This window comes from Colletotrichum aenigma, assembly GCF_013390185.1.
Source record: "Colletotrichum aenigma strain Cg56 chromosome Unknown KSG_Cg56_contig02, whole genome shotgun sequence".
In the NCBI taxonomy this organism is placed as follows: domain Eukaryota; kingdom Fungi; phylum Ascomycota; class Sordariomycetes; order Glomerellales; family Glomerellaceae; genus Colletotrichum; species Colletotrichum aenigma.
Genome location: NW_023500908.1, coordinates 4,502,899 through 4,517,615, shown reverse-complemented (window position 1 = coordinate 4,517,615; position 14,717 = coordinate 4,502,899). Strand labels below are relative to the sequence as shown.

General features: G+C 55.8%; 2 protein-coding genes across 2 annotated transcripts; both read left to right on the top strand.

The window, feature by feature from the left end:
• Positions 1-3,809: 3,809 nt before the first annotated feature.
• Positions 3,810-5,473, top strand: SDIR1 (E3 ubiquitin-protein ligase SDIR1; the record flags this gene model as incomplete). Its single annotated transcript, XM_037318499.1, has 3 exons — positions 3,810-4,037; positions 4,109-5,088; positions 5,143-5,473. The coding sequence occupies 3 exons, from the start codon at positions 3,810-3,812 to the stop codon at positions 5,471-5,473; spliced, it is 1,539 nt and encodes a 512-aa protein (XP_037182528.1).
• Positions 5,474-12,558: 7,085 nt separating this feature from the next.
• Positions 12,559-14,235, top strand: CGCA056_v003241 (uncharacterized protein; the record flags this gene model as incomplete). Its single annotated transcript, XM_037318498.1, has 8 exons — positions 12,559-12,682; positions 12,753-12,806; positions 12,872-13,044; positions 13,109-13,218; positions 13,270-13,397; positions 13,450-13,558; positions 13,613-13,683; positions 13,739-14,235. The coding sequence occupies 8 exons, from the start codon at positions 12,559-12,561 to the stop codon at positions 14,233-14,235; spliced, it is 1,266 nt and encodes a 421-aa protein (XP_037182527.1).
• Between the last annotated feature and the right edge of the window lie 482 nt (positions 14,236-14,717).

The following is a 14,717-nucleotide window of genomic DNA, read 5'->3' as shown; positions in this document are numbered from 1 at the left end:
TTTGTTACTGTTTCTGTTCTCGTCTTGATGCGCCAACGAGGAACAGCCCAGCAGACCGCGCCGGAGTCAGAGCCGGGCATGCTGGTCTCGTAGCGGAAGACAGATTTGGGGTAAGTTGTCCAGGAGGGTTTTCCCTTCACCCTGTGAAGTCGCGAAAGAGTATGGGCGGTTGAGGGATGTGGCCCCCCTGCAGCTAGCTGACTGGCCAGTAAAACGCACAAAAGGAGGGTTTTGCTGATCACACAACCTCGGAGCGGTGTTGAGAATGGACAAAGTGGCAGCATCATGACAGGCAATTCGGCCGAACTGGCCCAACGACTGATCAAACGGACAGCTTCTTTCGATCGGTTCGGGATTGCAGCGCAGTCCGAAGAACGCACGGCGGAGAACAATCGCGTGGCGACGCGTAGCGAAGGTGTACAGTTGCGTGGCCAGACACCACATGCGCGGGACAACTGAAAGGGCAAACACACGTTACTTATCAACGGTAAGCCGAGGAAGCCGCCCCTGGACAGGCGTGAGAAGTCCGAACCGACCGGAGTACCGACATCACCTGATGTTCTGAACCCAGAAGTGTCGAAGAAGCCAACGAGCCCCAGGTAGCCTGAGTCTGTGATGAATCTGGACCCGGGCTCGAACACGACCTGGCCGAACTGTATCACAAGTCAGACACGTCCCCAAGGTAATATGGGATGTCCTTGAAGGCAGATCCGAACTGCCGAACTGGTAAGAACAACGGCGGCAAATTGAGGGCTTGACCTGGACGAGCTCGCTTGTCGACGACGATTTTGCCGCGCAAGGCTGAAGTTCTGGAGGCGAGCTTTCTGTTAATAGTGACAGCTGCGTGTGAGGTAGAAAGGGGCGGCGGCTGTGAGGTGAGGATGCTGCTTGTTGCAGTGTGTCGGGTGCGGGATGAAGGCATTAGAAACGAGAGAAGGAAATTTTCTGATGCGGCGGCGAGATGGGGCCACGAGCGGGCGGAGGTTTGAAGGCAGGGAGGCAGAGGCAGAGCAGCGCAGAGAATGGCGGGTGCTGCAATATAGCATTGAGCTTTATCGGTTTGAGTTGCGCTCAAACGGGGCTCGCCGTCTCAGCGTGTCGGAGGTTCGCGATCGCTGACGCCCAGCTGGGCAATCTACCGCACACACATCGGTTTCTCTTACAGGACACTCAACGTCAGGAACAGGCAAAGCGAACCAACCCCGGACTCCTGACAGGGGATGGACGGGGATTTGTTCGGGTGCTGGGCTGAAGATGGGGAAAAGATCTGACTGCGTTCCCTATTCTTCCGCCCGAGGTGGGAGTGGGAAAGGGGGCCGGGGCCGGGGCCGTGGGTGCGCGTCAATTCGGAAACCCGTGAGAGATGTCACAGGGCAGTCTCGAAGCCTGCCATGACCGGGTCCAACGGTTGCATCAGATGCGTCAGCGATCGGTGCAGGTCCTCTGAGTGGCGGCAGATGAGGCTCGACTTGTCCAAGGGATGCAATGCAGATGGATACCATCAGCCCTGATTGCTGCGGCCTGCCACACTCGCACAGGACAAGCAAAAAGAACAATAACAACAACAACAACACGACCGCGGCCTATGGCGAGCGTTCCATATGTTCCTTCACCTCAAGGGGGGGAATGGGGCTTCGGCAAGCTCCCGGCGCCTCCGTATTGGACGCGAGGCTCTTCGCGACACGTCTCGTATTTCAAGCCAGAGGCAGTTTGAGGCTCGGGTCTCTTCTGCGTTGCGGCTGTGTTGTGTATCGGGCGCCTATATTGTTATTGTTGTTTTGTGGCCTTGCGCAGTCAGTGATTCTGTGCGGTGCAGTGCAACGGTTCTTCTGATGATCAGGATTGGCCCCGGATGACTCGAAACTCTCGGGTGCGGTGCGAGGTCGGGTCGGGTAGTTTGGAGATTTGGGCATGGTTCACTTCGCAGCGCGCCCAAGTGACTGGAAACGAGAGAATGCTTCTTCAATGTCGCCAATTGATGCCTGTTTCGCGGCAGATGGACGGGCAAACATCAGATACATGAGCTCACATCAGTCGAAGGCGTACGTGTTGGCTACTGTATCTCGAACAAACAGAGGTTCACTTCGGAGACTTTTCCCAGCGGAATCTGTTTGGTGCAGCGAATGTGGGCGACACGGCACGGCACATTTATCCATGGTGACCCCACCCGACCTTGCCCGGAAGGGCATCTGAAGCCTGAAGCCTGAAGCCTAGGTGGAGTCCGGGGCCCTGTTAGAAGGGCGGGCTGGAACCTGAGAGGCCTGATGGTGATCACGGCAGCGTCTCGCAAGTGAGAAAGTCTGAAGCCAAGCCTCACTCATCCGTCTCCAGAAACCTGGCAATGTACATGGTATTCGTAGGTGAGCTGTGAAATACCTACCTACTTGGGAGTGATGTGATAGGCGCTGGAGAATTTCCGCGGCGAAACTCTGGTGTTGATTCCCCGGGGGCCAACGGGCCAGTCAGATGCGGGGGAATAAGAAAAACAGCGGCGACGTTGATGATTGCTGTCCGGTAGAGTTCCCGTCTTCCTTGCGCGCGCCTGGCAATCGGACCAGGTTCATCTCAGGTCTCGACGTGTGAGTTAAGGTGCGCCAACGGACGGCATGGCGACTCGCGGTAGGGATTGCGGGATTGCGGGATGGGGGGATTCTGAGATTCTGCATCTAAATCTGCTTGCGCCCCGTCTGCGTCTGGTCTGCTGCGACTTTGCGGCTCTGTCCTTCGTCGTCGTTGTCATCGTCATCTGTCATCTCCAGTGAAGGACACAGACGAAAAGAACGTGCTCTTCCTCTGTTCGAAACTGCCGCCGGAGCGCCGTCTCGTCGACAGCCAGCCAGCACATCGATTCTCACGGCATCCCCGTCGTGCTGCTGCAGCTGACCCGAACTTGCCTGAGGTCCCGGGCTGATCTGTGGCCTGTGTCGCTGCGACTGAGACTGGCCTCCGCCGTCACTCCTCCACATTCGTCTTGGCGTTGGCACATCCTCCACTGGAGCCAGCACCCAGTCGCTTGCACCAGGTACTTGGCTTTCCCTGCTGTCCACCACCAAACCGCCGTGTACCTTGACCTTGCGCCTGCCAGCGTGCCGCCGCTACCGTTCCCATCCTTTCCGGCGGCTGACTTTTGTCTTCGTCGCTCCCGCCTTTCAACCACCTCTTCACCACACCACTCCAACCACAAACCACTGCCGACCTTTCCATCTCCCACCCGGCCTTTCCTGTCGTCCAACCTTATCAACGACATCACCACCAGAGCACCGCAACAAGGAGAAGACGTCCAACCGCCCGTCTGTTCGTCGACGACACACATTAAGCGCGCTCATCCATCGGACGCATTACACTCGGCGCGACGACCACTTCTTTGCGGATACCGGAATCCAGAGAAGATGACCATCTGATATTGGCGGTTCCGAGGAGATGTGACACGCCAATCCCCCCATCTTCCTCACAAGTCCAGTCCTGCAACCGAGCGATCCCGACCACCCACGTCCTACCGTCTTCCAGCACCTCCTGCCGTGCAACTACCCGCCTGACCGCATCGACCGCATCGCACCGCACCGGACCGCACTGCATGCCCATTCGCAATCGCACTACGCTTCTTCCATCGTCGTCCCTTTTGCCTTTGGCTCAAGGTTTCCACCTTTCCCTCGACTGACATCTGTGTCGACCCCGCCAATCTTACCGACATCTTAACCTCGCCTGTCATCCGAATTTCGACTTCTGTTTTCCTCCGTCCGCACCAAGCGACGTCGACCGTCGCGCGAACGTGAGAGAAGGGAGAGAGAGCATCGACACCCCGAGGCGACATGGCTCGTTCGTTGCTTCGCGGCTTGGCCTGTGCCGCTGCCGCTGCCGCCCTCGCCACGGTAAACGCCGCCACCATCGCTGCCCAGAATGACATTCCCTCATGGAGCGAGAAGTCTGCCATGCAGCTGTCGCTGTCTTCTGCTGGCGGCGATGTCGTGCCTCTGACGTTCATCGTCATGCCCTCTACCGAGAGTCTGGGCCTGAATCAATCAGACGTCGCCCGAGGGGTACGCATCAAGCCACCGTCTCGACGGGTGTTCTCGTCAAGACAAAGTGAACATCGCTAACGTATCAACAGACAATCAAGATCGAGGGCACCATGGTTGCCGCCACCCCTTCAAACTACAACTCAATCAACCAGAACTCACAGATTGCATACCTGTCTTGCGACGACAATGATGGCAGCGGCTTCATCAACCCAAACATGATGCTATCCACGTTGATGGAGAGCAAGCCAAGGGCTATTGTGTTGTACAGCACCGTTGGGAACTGGTGCCAATTATCCGGGGACGTCTCGTACGGCTCCATTCTCACCATGGCGGATGCCGGAGACGCGTCGCAGGCCCTGCACATTCTCAACGGCACAAATGAGGTGGATGTAATCAAGGTCACCATCACTGGAAACGCCACGTCTGCCAACGGAGGGTCTGGCAACGGCGGAGGCGGTAACAACTCAGCGGTCGCTATGAGCATCCTTTACAGTATAACGGGTCTCATCACGCTGCTTTTCCTCATCATCATCGCTACGGGTGCTGTAAGGGCACACCGTTACCCCGAGAGGTACGGACCCCGCAGCGCGTTCAATGGCCGTCCACGCCAGAGCCGTGCCAAGGGCCTTGCTCGCGCTGTTCTGGATACCCTTCCCATTGTCAAGTTTGGCGAGAGGCAAGAGGGTATCGCTAAGCCCGACCCAAACATCGAGTTGGAGAGCGCTTCAATTCAGAATGAAAGAGGGCCTGAGAGCCGCAATGAGCAGAGGCAGCAGGATACTGCCCCAGCAAATAAGAGCGCAGCAGCCACAACCACCACGGCCATCGCTGCAGAGGCAACAGGTGCGTCAGCCGCAGCTGCAGTTGCCACTGGAGCTACGGCCAAGACGGCTGCCTCTGACAGCAAACCCCAGACCGCGGCTCAAGATGAAGAGAACTTGGGTTGCTCCATTTGCACAGACGACTTCACCGTCGGCGAAGATGTTCGTGTGTTACCCTGCAATCACAAGTTCCACCCCAACTGCGTTGACCCATGGCTGGTCAACGTCTCGGGCACCTGCCCCCTCTGGTGAGTTTCTGTCTTTGAACCTTGTCGAACGGAGCACTTTCTAACATATTGCAGTCGTCTCGACCTGAGACCTCAGGGTGAGAACACTGAAAACCCCAGCGATGAACTTCCCCCGCCATTGGACCTCGACGGTCACGAGAGTGACGGCTCATCAACCACACAGAGACGGCGGACCCGGCTGTTCGACCTCAACCGGTTGAGACACGCTTCCGCCGAAGAGCGTATCCAGGCCCTGCGGCAGTATAGAACACAGCAGCAAGGCCAGGACGTGTCCGACGAGCCCGCTGGTGCAAACGGTGACGAGAGACAAGAGAGAAGTCGCAGAGCGAGGATGGCCGACAAGCTGCGGGAGAAGTTTCGCATTAGAACAAACCCCCAGTCTTAAACCTAACTGCCTCCGACATGAACATATCAACTAGGCGATGAGCGCATGAGGCAGATCGAACTTGCAGTTGCAGAGGCTGCAACAAAATTGACGAAGTAGAGAACGACATTGAAAGCAGCATATCGACAACACACTGCGATGATCCAGGGGGCCTTGTTCAAGCGCGAAAGCGGGCAAGGACCCCTTTTTCACTTCTTCGACGGATAGAATTTGGCGTTACAGGAATAAAGTCATACCGGCGGACACTTTCAGCATTGTACGGCGTTTAGCGGACATGGAACCACGACGGACTGGTGGTCACTGGCGAACCCTAATACTTTCGGCCGGGAGAGGGAGGGCGACTGTATATTTGGTGGACTGGGAGGACTCAACGTTCATGGCATTGAATACGAATCACAATGGGCTACGTTGGCCAGGAACGGCAGGTTCGAGGAAAACAGAGGCCCCGACATGGAGGGTCACGAAGCATCTCATCCACGATTGATCACGAAGCAAGCACACGTTCTTGGTGGCATTCACGACGGTACATAGATAGAAGAATGGTGAATGAAGATTTGAATTACTTGACTCGAGTAGCGGCAGTGACTTTTGCTTGACCTCGGCAGGCTGGGCCACTAGGGCCGGCGTTTTGGACATGCTTGTTCGTTTTGGTGGAGGATGGAGGAAACGCCGAGACAACGATGGACAAGCCACAAAGGCGCGGCCAGTCAATGGGAAGCCAAACCGACTCGGCCGGCGTTTTGACTCGAGAGAGGCCGAAAGGATTCGTTGCCTTGGTTCCCCCCCCCCTGTGCCTCTCTATCTCTGTGTCTCTCTCGCAGATCTTTGAGCGGGGGGGTCTTCCTCACCCACTCTCACTCCTCAGCCTGCCAGCCTCGATACGTCTTGGTGCCCTTCCCTCTCTCTGTTGCCCGGCTGGCAATAGAACTGGCGGCGGCGGAGTGGAGGAGGAGGAGGAGGAGGAGGAGGAGGAGGAGAAGCTGGAGCTAGCCTCGACTTGGTAATCCAGCCCACCGGAGGGGGAGGGACGGGACGGGATGGGATTTTGCCGTTTCTTTTGCTTTCGCTGGGGGCTAGTTTGGGCGATAGTCAGGGGAGGCCACGGGGGGCTAGAGGCGTTCATCATGGCGGTTGTTGTATGCTTCGTCGCTGTGCCGTCCTCCCCCAAGTGCCGATCTGTCTGGATTTGGGGGGCATGGTGAAGGACCGGTTGTTCATTCCGTTGGCTTGGCATTTCCGAGGCATCGTGACGGACTCTTGTGGCGAGTGGGGGAGGCAGCAGTGGAGGACAATCACAATATCTGCGGGTTGGTTGTGGTGTTCCAAAAGGCTTGATTCAGTTTGTCAGGTCACGCACAACGGTCTTGAACTGGCCGAATGGCCTTGCACTTCTTTTGCTGGAGAATGCCGGCACGACGAGAGAATTCAATCACCGGGTTCCTGGGCTCCGGGCGAGGCGGCGTCTGAATCCACAATGCCAAGTCGGGAGTGAGATGCTTTGCCAACCTCTTTGGAATGCAGAAGCTCAAAGGACCGTACCGCCCTCTATAGGGCTGTGGCGCGGTGATTCAGTGCCATTCGACTGCGGAAACTTGGGATTGTCTTGGGTATTTTCTGATTCCCCAAACCGTCACTCCCGAAAATGCGACTCTTTAGGGTCGGCGAAGTCTGTTTTCAGAAGTGCTCACGGCGAATCTGGGTGTGGCTGTCGTGGGCTTAGCATCACGCGGATCCCAGGTAGACTTCGGCCGTGTCTCAGAGGTTAAACAACAAGCTTGAAGTCCTTTTGATCTTCGATAAATTTGTCATAGGCGTGTTTTCGAATTCCATTGCTTCTGGAGGGGTCGACTGGCAACGTGAACGCCTCGAAGAACGGGGCTGGCGGCATCTTCCACACGTTGCGCGCGTGTGCAAATCCACGCAGTTCAACCCGCACGTCTATCAGCTGGGGAACGAAACGTGTCGTGAGCGTGGGCGTATCCTTCAGGTAGGCGTTTGGGTTTGCGCCAAAGGAAGCCCTCAGAATCGTTGGAATGTCAGGTGTCTTGGTGAGAAGGCAGCCTCCAGGTCTCAGACACGGACGCTTCCGTGAATGAAACTAATCGAAATATCGATCGCTGAGAGGCGTCTCGGAGATCTAATCAGGCTGATCAAGGAGTGTTCCGCGTCGCATCGAAATACTACGGTGGGTTCGCGAAAAAGGGGGCGGGCGAAGCAGAAACAACTAGCTCACGGCGCCGTCGTACGCAATAAACCAAGAGTGTGAGACTGCCGAAGAGAAGGGCGTGCCGGTCTGTTGGAAACGAGGCAAGCCGGCGATGCTAGCCCTTAAAGCAGTCTGGCGTGTGGGCGTCGTGGTGTATCATCGTGTTCCCGACGTGGCTGACGATGTGTGGCTAAACGGTGATGACATGGGTGGTGGTTGATGTCGGGCCAATCAACCGCCTGTGGACCCCTTTTTTTTTTGTCCTTCCTTGGTTGAGGCCGCACTTTCCCCAGACAAGTGAAGTCGAGGTCGAGGTGTGGCACGGTCCCTCCGTTCCCGCCGAGGCGAGCAGGAACAATCAGCAATTCCGGCAGGATGCTGTCCGTGAGAGCTTCGGAGATGTGGCTTGCGCTCACGGGCCCTTCTCAGCGGGGCGGGATCCCGCAGAAGCCGCTGTCATTGGATGTTTGGGGTTGGGCAAAAGTGGAGTTTCGTTCTTCCGAGAAAGTCGTCCACCAAAAAAAGGATTGGTCCCTGCGCCGTCGTCCAGCTGGGGCCGGATGAATTGGCGCAATTGTCCAATGGCAACACGACCTTCTCTCCTCGGGCTGCTTGTCTCATTGCTTGCTTATCCTGTCTTCTTGTCAACCGCTTGTTTCTCCCTGATACCCGGGGCCTGGGAATACCTTTCTGTCTCGTCGCACCTCGCATATCCTCCTCGGGTCCTCGTGATCCAGCGTCCGGCGCCCCAGATCTTCGTTTTTCAGTTCGCTTATCTTCTGGCATGGGCAACTGCAGCCGCAGGCTCGCAGACTTGGCTAGATTCTGTATGGTCGCGTTTTTGGGTCGGATTGCATTACGGAATTTGCGTCCGCCGCCGTCGCACACCATCTAGCGCATAATGGCCCACATGGAGAGTGCAACGTCAGCTCGGGCGTCGTTTCTGGGACTGCAGGCCCTGCTCTCGCAACACGTTGAATGGTACAGCGCAGCGTGCAAACGGGAGACAAATGCCTCGACGACGACGACGACATCTCCTCGGCCAAGGCCACGCGCCTGACGTACATACTGCAACACAGGCGAGCTTTGAGACCGGCTGCACGAAAGCGAGGGCGGGGAGAGGAGGGTGAATGGCAAGCAAGACGGGGTCTAGCAGGTGTCGGTGCCACGCATCTATCTGCATGGCGTTTCTGTCCATCTGCACGAACTGAGTGCACGGTGTTGTCCTGCCTCCTTCCCGAATCCACCCCACGACAGGTTTTCCGGCTGGCAGCCACATCTCAGCCACCAGACCGAGCACGACATTGGACTTGCCTGCCGGACAATTGTTCCCTCTGGCCTCGGGTATTTCCTCATCAGACAGACCTGCTGGCGTTATGACGAGGAAATGCACTATGGAGCAAGCGTCCGCGGAAGGTCCCCCGCTGCACAAAACACACAAAAGTCTGGACGACAATCCTACACGACACTTTGCGGATTATGCCTTCCTTTCCTAGACGGCCATTGCGACATCCGTGGCTCGCAAAGCTCTCAAGCTCCAACCATCCCCGGTAACCTCCGGGTCTCACCATCTGCCTAGCCTCTGCCCAATCTCTCCTTCCCGTCAACGCGGTTGGCTGGCTGCCATCTGGATGTCCCCCGACAACGCTCAACCCGCTAGCTGACGATGAGGAAGATCTACCCTTCATGCCTCCTGCAGCTCCGTGAGTTGTCTCGGTGTTAGGTGCTAAGGTCAGCCGCACCCTCGAGCACACAATTGCCTTGGACTGTTTGGCGTGGCGCGCATGAGCTTGAACGAGGAGGAAACCGCGGATTCGCATATCGAGGGGCACAGTCTTAACGCAGATTCAATAAGCTCAGCGATCGTTTGTTCTGGCTTCTTGGGCCTCGTTGAACCACTGCTTAGTGGTTCTAATGGTCCCCTTTTCCTTCGACTATGGGCGCTGGCAATGGCACGCCAGATAACCCGGCTCAAACGTTCGACCGAACTCTAGATCGTGACGATGATGCAAGATTGCCCGCATGTCCCGCCCACCCACAGACTCGAAAAGCCAGAAACAACTATATTGCACAAAGACTTCTCAATCAAACGCTAAACCGATCGTGCATCGAAGGTATGGCATTTGGGGTTTGCGGAGGTGCGGCGAGGGCGTCGAGGACTCGAACAACGCTCAGAAAAGAAAGAAAGACATAAATCAAAGATGAAAGCGAAGCGAGCGATCTGACATCTTGGCCGTGAGTGCTGCCCGCCGTCGGCCGGCGCTCTGCCACTTTCTTCCATCCATCTCGTGTTCTTCCTTTCCCTCAGGTTCATTTGCAGTCATTTAACCCCATTCGCAGAGTTGAACTTTCAAACCTTCTTTTTTGGATCGTCCATCCTTCTAGCAGATACCTCTCGAGGCTGTGAGGTCACCGTCGGCCGTAAGACTTTTCTTAGTCGGCCTTTTCGGCGAATACTTGAATCTACATGGCCAGGCGGGTATAGTGCTCTGTCTCGGAGTCTTTCCCGCCGGATGAGGCGTGGAAGATCCAGGGAGGTCTCACATCGGTAGCTCGCCCACATCGGGATCCATTTAGTCCCAACTACCTGAAATGCGGATACGCTTGTCGATCTCTCCGTTCCCCAGGAACGCGTCTGTTTTAGTTGCGGGAATGGGTCTCACAGATCCGCCGTGCCTACAGCTCTTCTTTGTTGCTGCTGCTGCTGCTGCTGCGCAAGAACCAAATGGAGACCCCGTCCGTCGTTCGGCCGCGCAACCGCGGAGCCGTGACGATGCGAAAGCCCACAGCCTCAAAATCAGCAAAAGAAGGGACCCAATATGCCAGGGGGTCAGGGCTGGCGGCGTCCCGTGTGCCGCAGACTAGATTGCTCGCGCAGCTCGAACAATATCCTTCGGCAGAGGCGCTCGGTGGAGGAAGATGAGCAGCAGTGGCAGCAAGTCACGGGGAAAGGGTCCATGCTACAGACGTCCAGCCATGTTTCTAGCCTGCCGTCTTTTCTTTGTGGCGGACAGCTCCTGAAGCGAAACTACGCCAGTCTGGTGCTGGCTAGCGCGGGACGTCCGCATGTCCGCACTTCTTCCCGCAGTAGTCGATATCTGTCAAGGAGTGTGGATGGCGGTGGTGGTGGACAGACGGTGAAGCCTGCCTGTGCCTAACGATGCAAATAATACGTTGTTAGGTTGCCTTGAGGCGAGATAGGGCTTCTTCGTTGGACCTGGTCAACATGGTGATTTAGCCCGGCGGACCGTCGATAGTGGACCGCGCTGGTTGGTTGCTGGACGGGATCGGCAGCCAGGTTCGACCATGGTCCCCTGTCGCCCCGATGCAGACATTCAGCTGCTGCGTCGTCTGGTTGGAGGCATGCTTGGTAGCTTCTGCTAGGCCAGCGTGCACACACAGCAGAACAGCTGCAAAGCCAACGGAAGCTCCCACCACCATCACCGCTCGGTGGATGGGCCTTCCTGTCGCGGATTTCTACTTTGTGCCTTTGACCTGCAGGCGAGAAACCCAGAGACACCCGACGAGAGCGACAGAGAGACGGGAAAACACACATCGGATTAGAGTTTATCTCTCGTAACGATGTGCCCCTCCACCTCGACTCAGGCACCCTGTCCCCCGTCCCGTCACCGTGACATGAGCTTGGCCACGAAACAGCCTTTGGCTGCTGTGTTTCCTGCCGTCACCTGTGTCTGGGGTGCTGCAGTCTTCGACCCGATGAGGTCCTTGTTCCTACCTTTTGCCTTACCGTTTTCTCCGAGGGCTGGAACCTGACCCGACGGAATCTGCTTCCCTGCTGTCTTTACCATGTATTGTATGAGAGAACTCTGTCTCTGCCTACAGTACGTAAATGCTCTTTTGTGTATGTATGTGTGCACGAGCACACGTCTTCTCCGAGCCGTCACCACCTCTCCCTTGCATCCTCATTTCCGTTTCCCACGAGACTGCGGCTGGGTACCGCGGTACGTGTACAAACCGTTTCTCTTCATTATTAGCCCCAAAAGAATCCATCAGAGTCTGTCTGTCGCTTTGGAATCCCCTTCCTTGTGGCTTGCATCAGGGGCCGCTAGCTATCCCAATGATACTCGTCGTACCTACATGCTACTAAGCGGTAGCACATTTTCACTGTTCAACGCCGTCACTTGTTTAAAATACCAAGATCGTACTAGCATTTCTTGGCCGGTGGCTTGCTCCGAGTCAACCAGCTGCAGCCGGACCTAGACCGGTAGCTGCCACAAAAAAAAGGAAGAAGAAGAAACCGAGCAGAAACGCCTTTTTTCTTCTTCTCATGCTAAGTGGGCTTGAGTCTTACTTACTATTGACCATTCAGCTGGGCATCACGTACGTCTCTGGATGGATGCGCCCCTCCCCTGCCTTCACATTACCCACCAAGAGGAGGAAGACGAAGGAAAGAGACGTAGCCACGGATAAGTTTATTCCTCTTCGCCTGCAAGTCTGCTTTCCCACCCCTTGCCTCTAGCGCATCGGAACTCCTCCATCCTTGTAGCAGCACTGGCTTTTTGGGCTGTCTGTACCGTACCGCACTTTAGCTTGCCCCTCTCACCCGTCCGTCCTTGCACGTACGCTTCGATCACCTGTTGGACGAAACTTAAAGACGGTTGTGTCCCCCTCCCAGACATTGCGAGACGAGGGTAGCTCGGACACCCAAACCGTCGATCTCCTGCCTATAGCGTTCCCGGTTTGTCTTTGGTATATAGTTCTTCTGGCCCTTTTACACCTCTGCTCAGAGCCTCTCGTCACCTCCCCATGTACGAAAGACCGTGACACCGAAAAACGGATCCCTCGACATCGCCTTTTCCGTCACCTCCCTCCCCTTGCGACGACCACCCGAGGGCATCAACACAGATATCGGGACATGATGGCTCCAATGGTGCTCCCCCGAGCGGACCCCGCCGGGCTGCACACGGTAGAGCCTTTGGCGGGCACGGTGATGAGCGTCATCATCTGTCTGGTTTCCATCAGTATCATCTCAGGCTTCATTGGTATGTGAATATCGCGGGGAGCGGGTGGATCAGAGGGGGCCACGACCGGGATGCTAATGAGACCTTGCAGCCCAGAGAAGTTCAGCGATAAAACAGTGGAGGAGGATACCGTTCGTGGTGTGGTGTAAGTCGAATACACGGCAAACCAGTAATACAGGGAGGACAACACATACTAACGACAGCCTCAAGTGGTGCTATTAATCTACCTCGACTCATACCTATTCGTCTTCGTCACCGCGGTTCTACAATTCGCCCTCGGCGTCAACACGAACATCCAAATTTGCGACGGCGCCATTCTGCTATGCCTCGTTTGCTACATCACGACGAAAGTGTTAATCTACCTGTTCCTGGTTGAGAAAGCAGTGCGTACCCTGTGTTTCGGGAAAGGAGGTTGAAGGATGGGAAATTGGCTAACAGTCTGCGAAGCACATTATTCGAGGCGCGACGAAGCCACGGCTCAAGTCGAAGCTTTACATTTTCAACTCGTTTGGCATGCTGGGCGTTTACGCAGTTATTGCCATTCTCAACTTTATCTTGTACGCGATCCGGAAACAATTCCAGATGGACAACAGCTAACAACGCTACAGCCGAATTACGAGGATAGACGACGGCCAGTGCTACATTGGTATGCAGAAGGTCTCGATGATCCCTCTCATCTCTTTTGACGCCGTCGTCAACGTTTACCTGACTATCCTCTTCCTCATCCCCCTCAAGAGTAAGTCTCATCTACCCAGTCTACAAAAGCGCACCAACTAATCCAAGCACAGGTCTTTACTCTTTCAAAAACTTCCCCAAGACTCCTGCCAACGTCCGCTTGAGGACTGTCGCGTTGCGGACGTTCGTTGGTGCCCTGTGCACGCTTACCAGCAGCATCGTGTAAGTCGCGGGCAGATAACATGATTTAAGCTCAAAGTTTCTGACTCGCTCCAGGAACCTGACTGTATTGATGGCTCTTGACGGTGAGCCCGGCTGGGTTTGCCTCATGTGCTGCAACAGCGATAGTATGCTTCCCACCCAACCATATCCCTGCTTTTCATCGGCTGACTCCATCCCCAGTTCTCTTCTCTGCTGTTGTCGTCCAGTGGGTTACAAACAAGGATAACGCTGCCACGCAAGGCTCCTCAGGAGGTGCATCGCGCAGCAACGATGCGAACCCGTTTGTGGTCGATGACTTCCGTGGTGGACCTGAAGGCGGCTACTCACCTCACATCGCCCCGAGCCAGAAGCACGTCATGGATGACATGGGAGAGATCTCGCTCGACAGCGGCACCCGTTGCGAGTTCGCCAACAGCGACAAGGGCTCGAGCGAAGCGGAACGCCAACGCCACGCCTCTTCGGCGAGCACGATACCATCGACCGGCGCCGTGATGGTGACGACGACTATCAAGCGCGAATCGAAGCCCGGGCCGGCTCTTTTCGAGGAGATGCAAATCGAGGACGGGTACACAGCACCGCCCAGTAATGCATCATCTAGACCGATGAGCGGCAGGGATCAGGAATTTGATAACTACACCAGGGGATCGCGGACGAAAATCACGGCTGGCAAGCGTTGATTGAGGACGATCGAGAAAAGGGCGTTCCCACTGCTTTTGTTTTGTCACAGGCGGCATCATATCCAGGGATCGCTTTCCTCATTTCCCGGCGCGCAACGGCTCCAAACTTACACACAACATCATTGGCGTCACAACGGTTACTTTTTCTTTTCTTTTTGGGGGATCGGACTGCCCTCACGGGGGTTCTAGGACGAAAGACACCACCGGAGTCAACATATTTCCTTTTTCTTGATATCACGACATTATGAGCTCTACGATGGGCTGGATGTCTTGTCTTTGTTTCTTTTTTCTATCTCCATCTATATACACGGGCAATATGGTTGTTATTGGGTGACGGGCTTGGTATTGGATAAGGTTACTGGGACATACACGAGGATAACCGGAAATGACGAATCTCTACGGCTCATATGAACTCTTTTGGTGTTTTGGCAAGAGAACAGGCTCACTCTCAAGAGGACGTGGGAATTTTCAGGACATGGGGT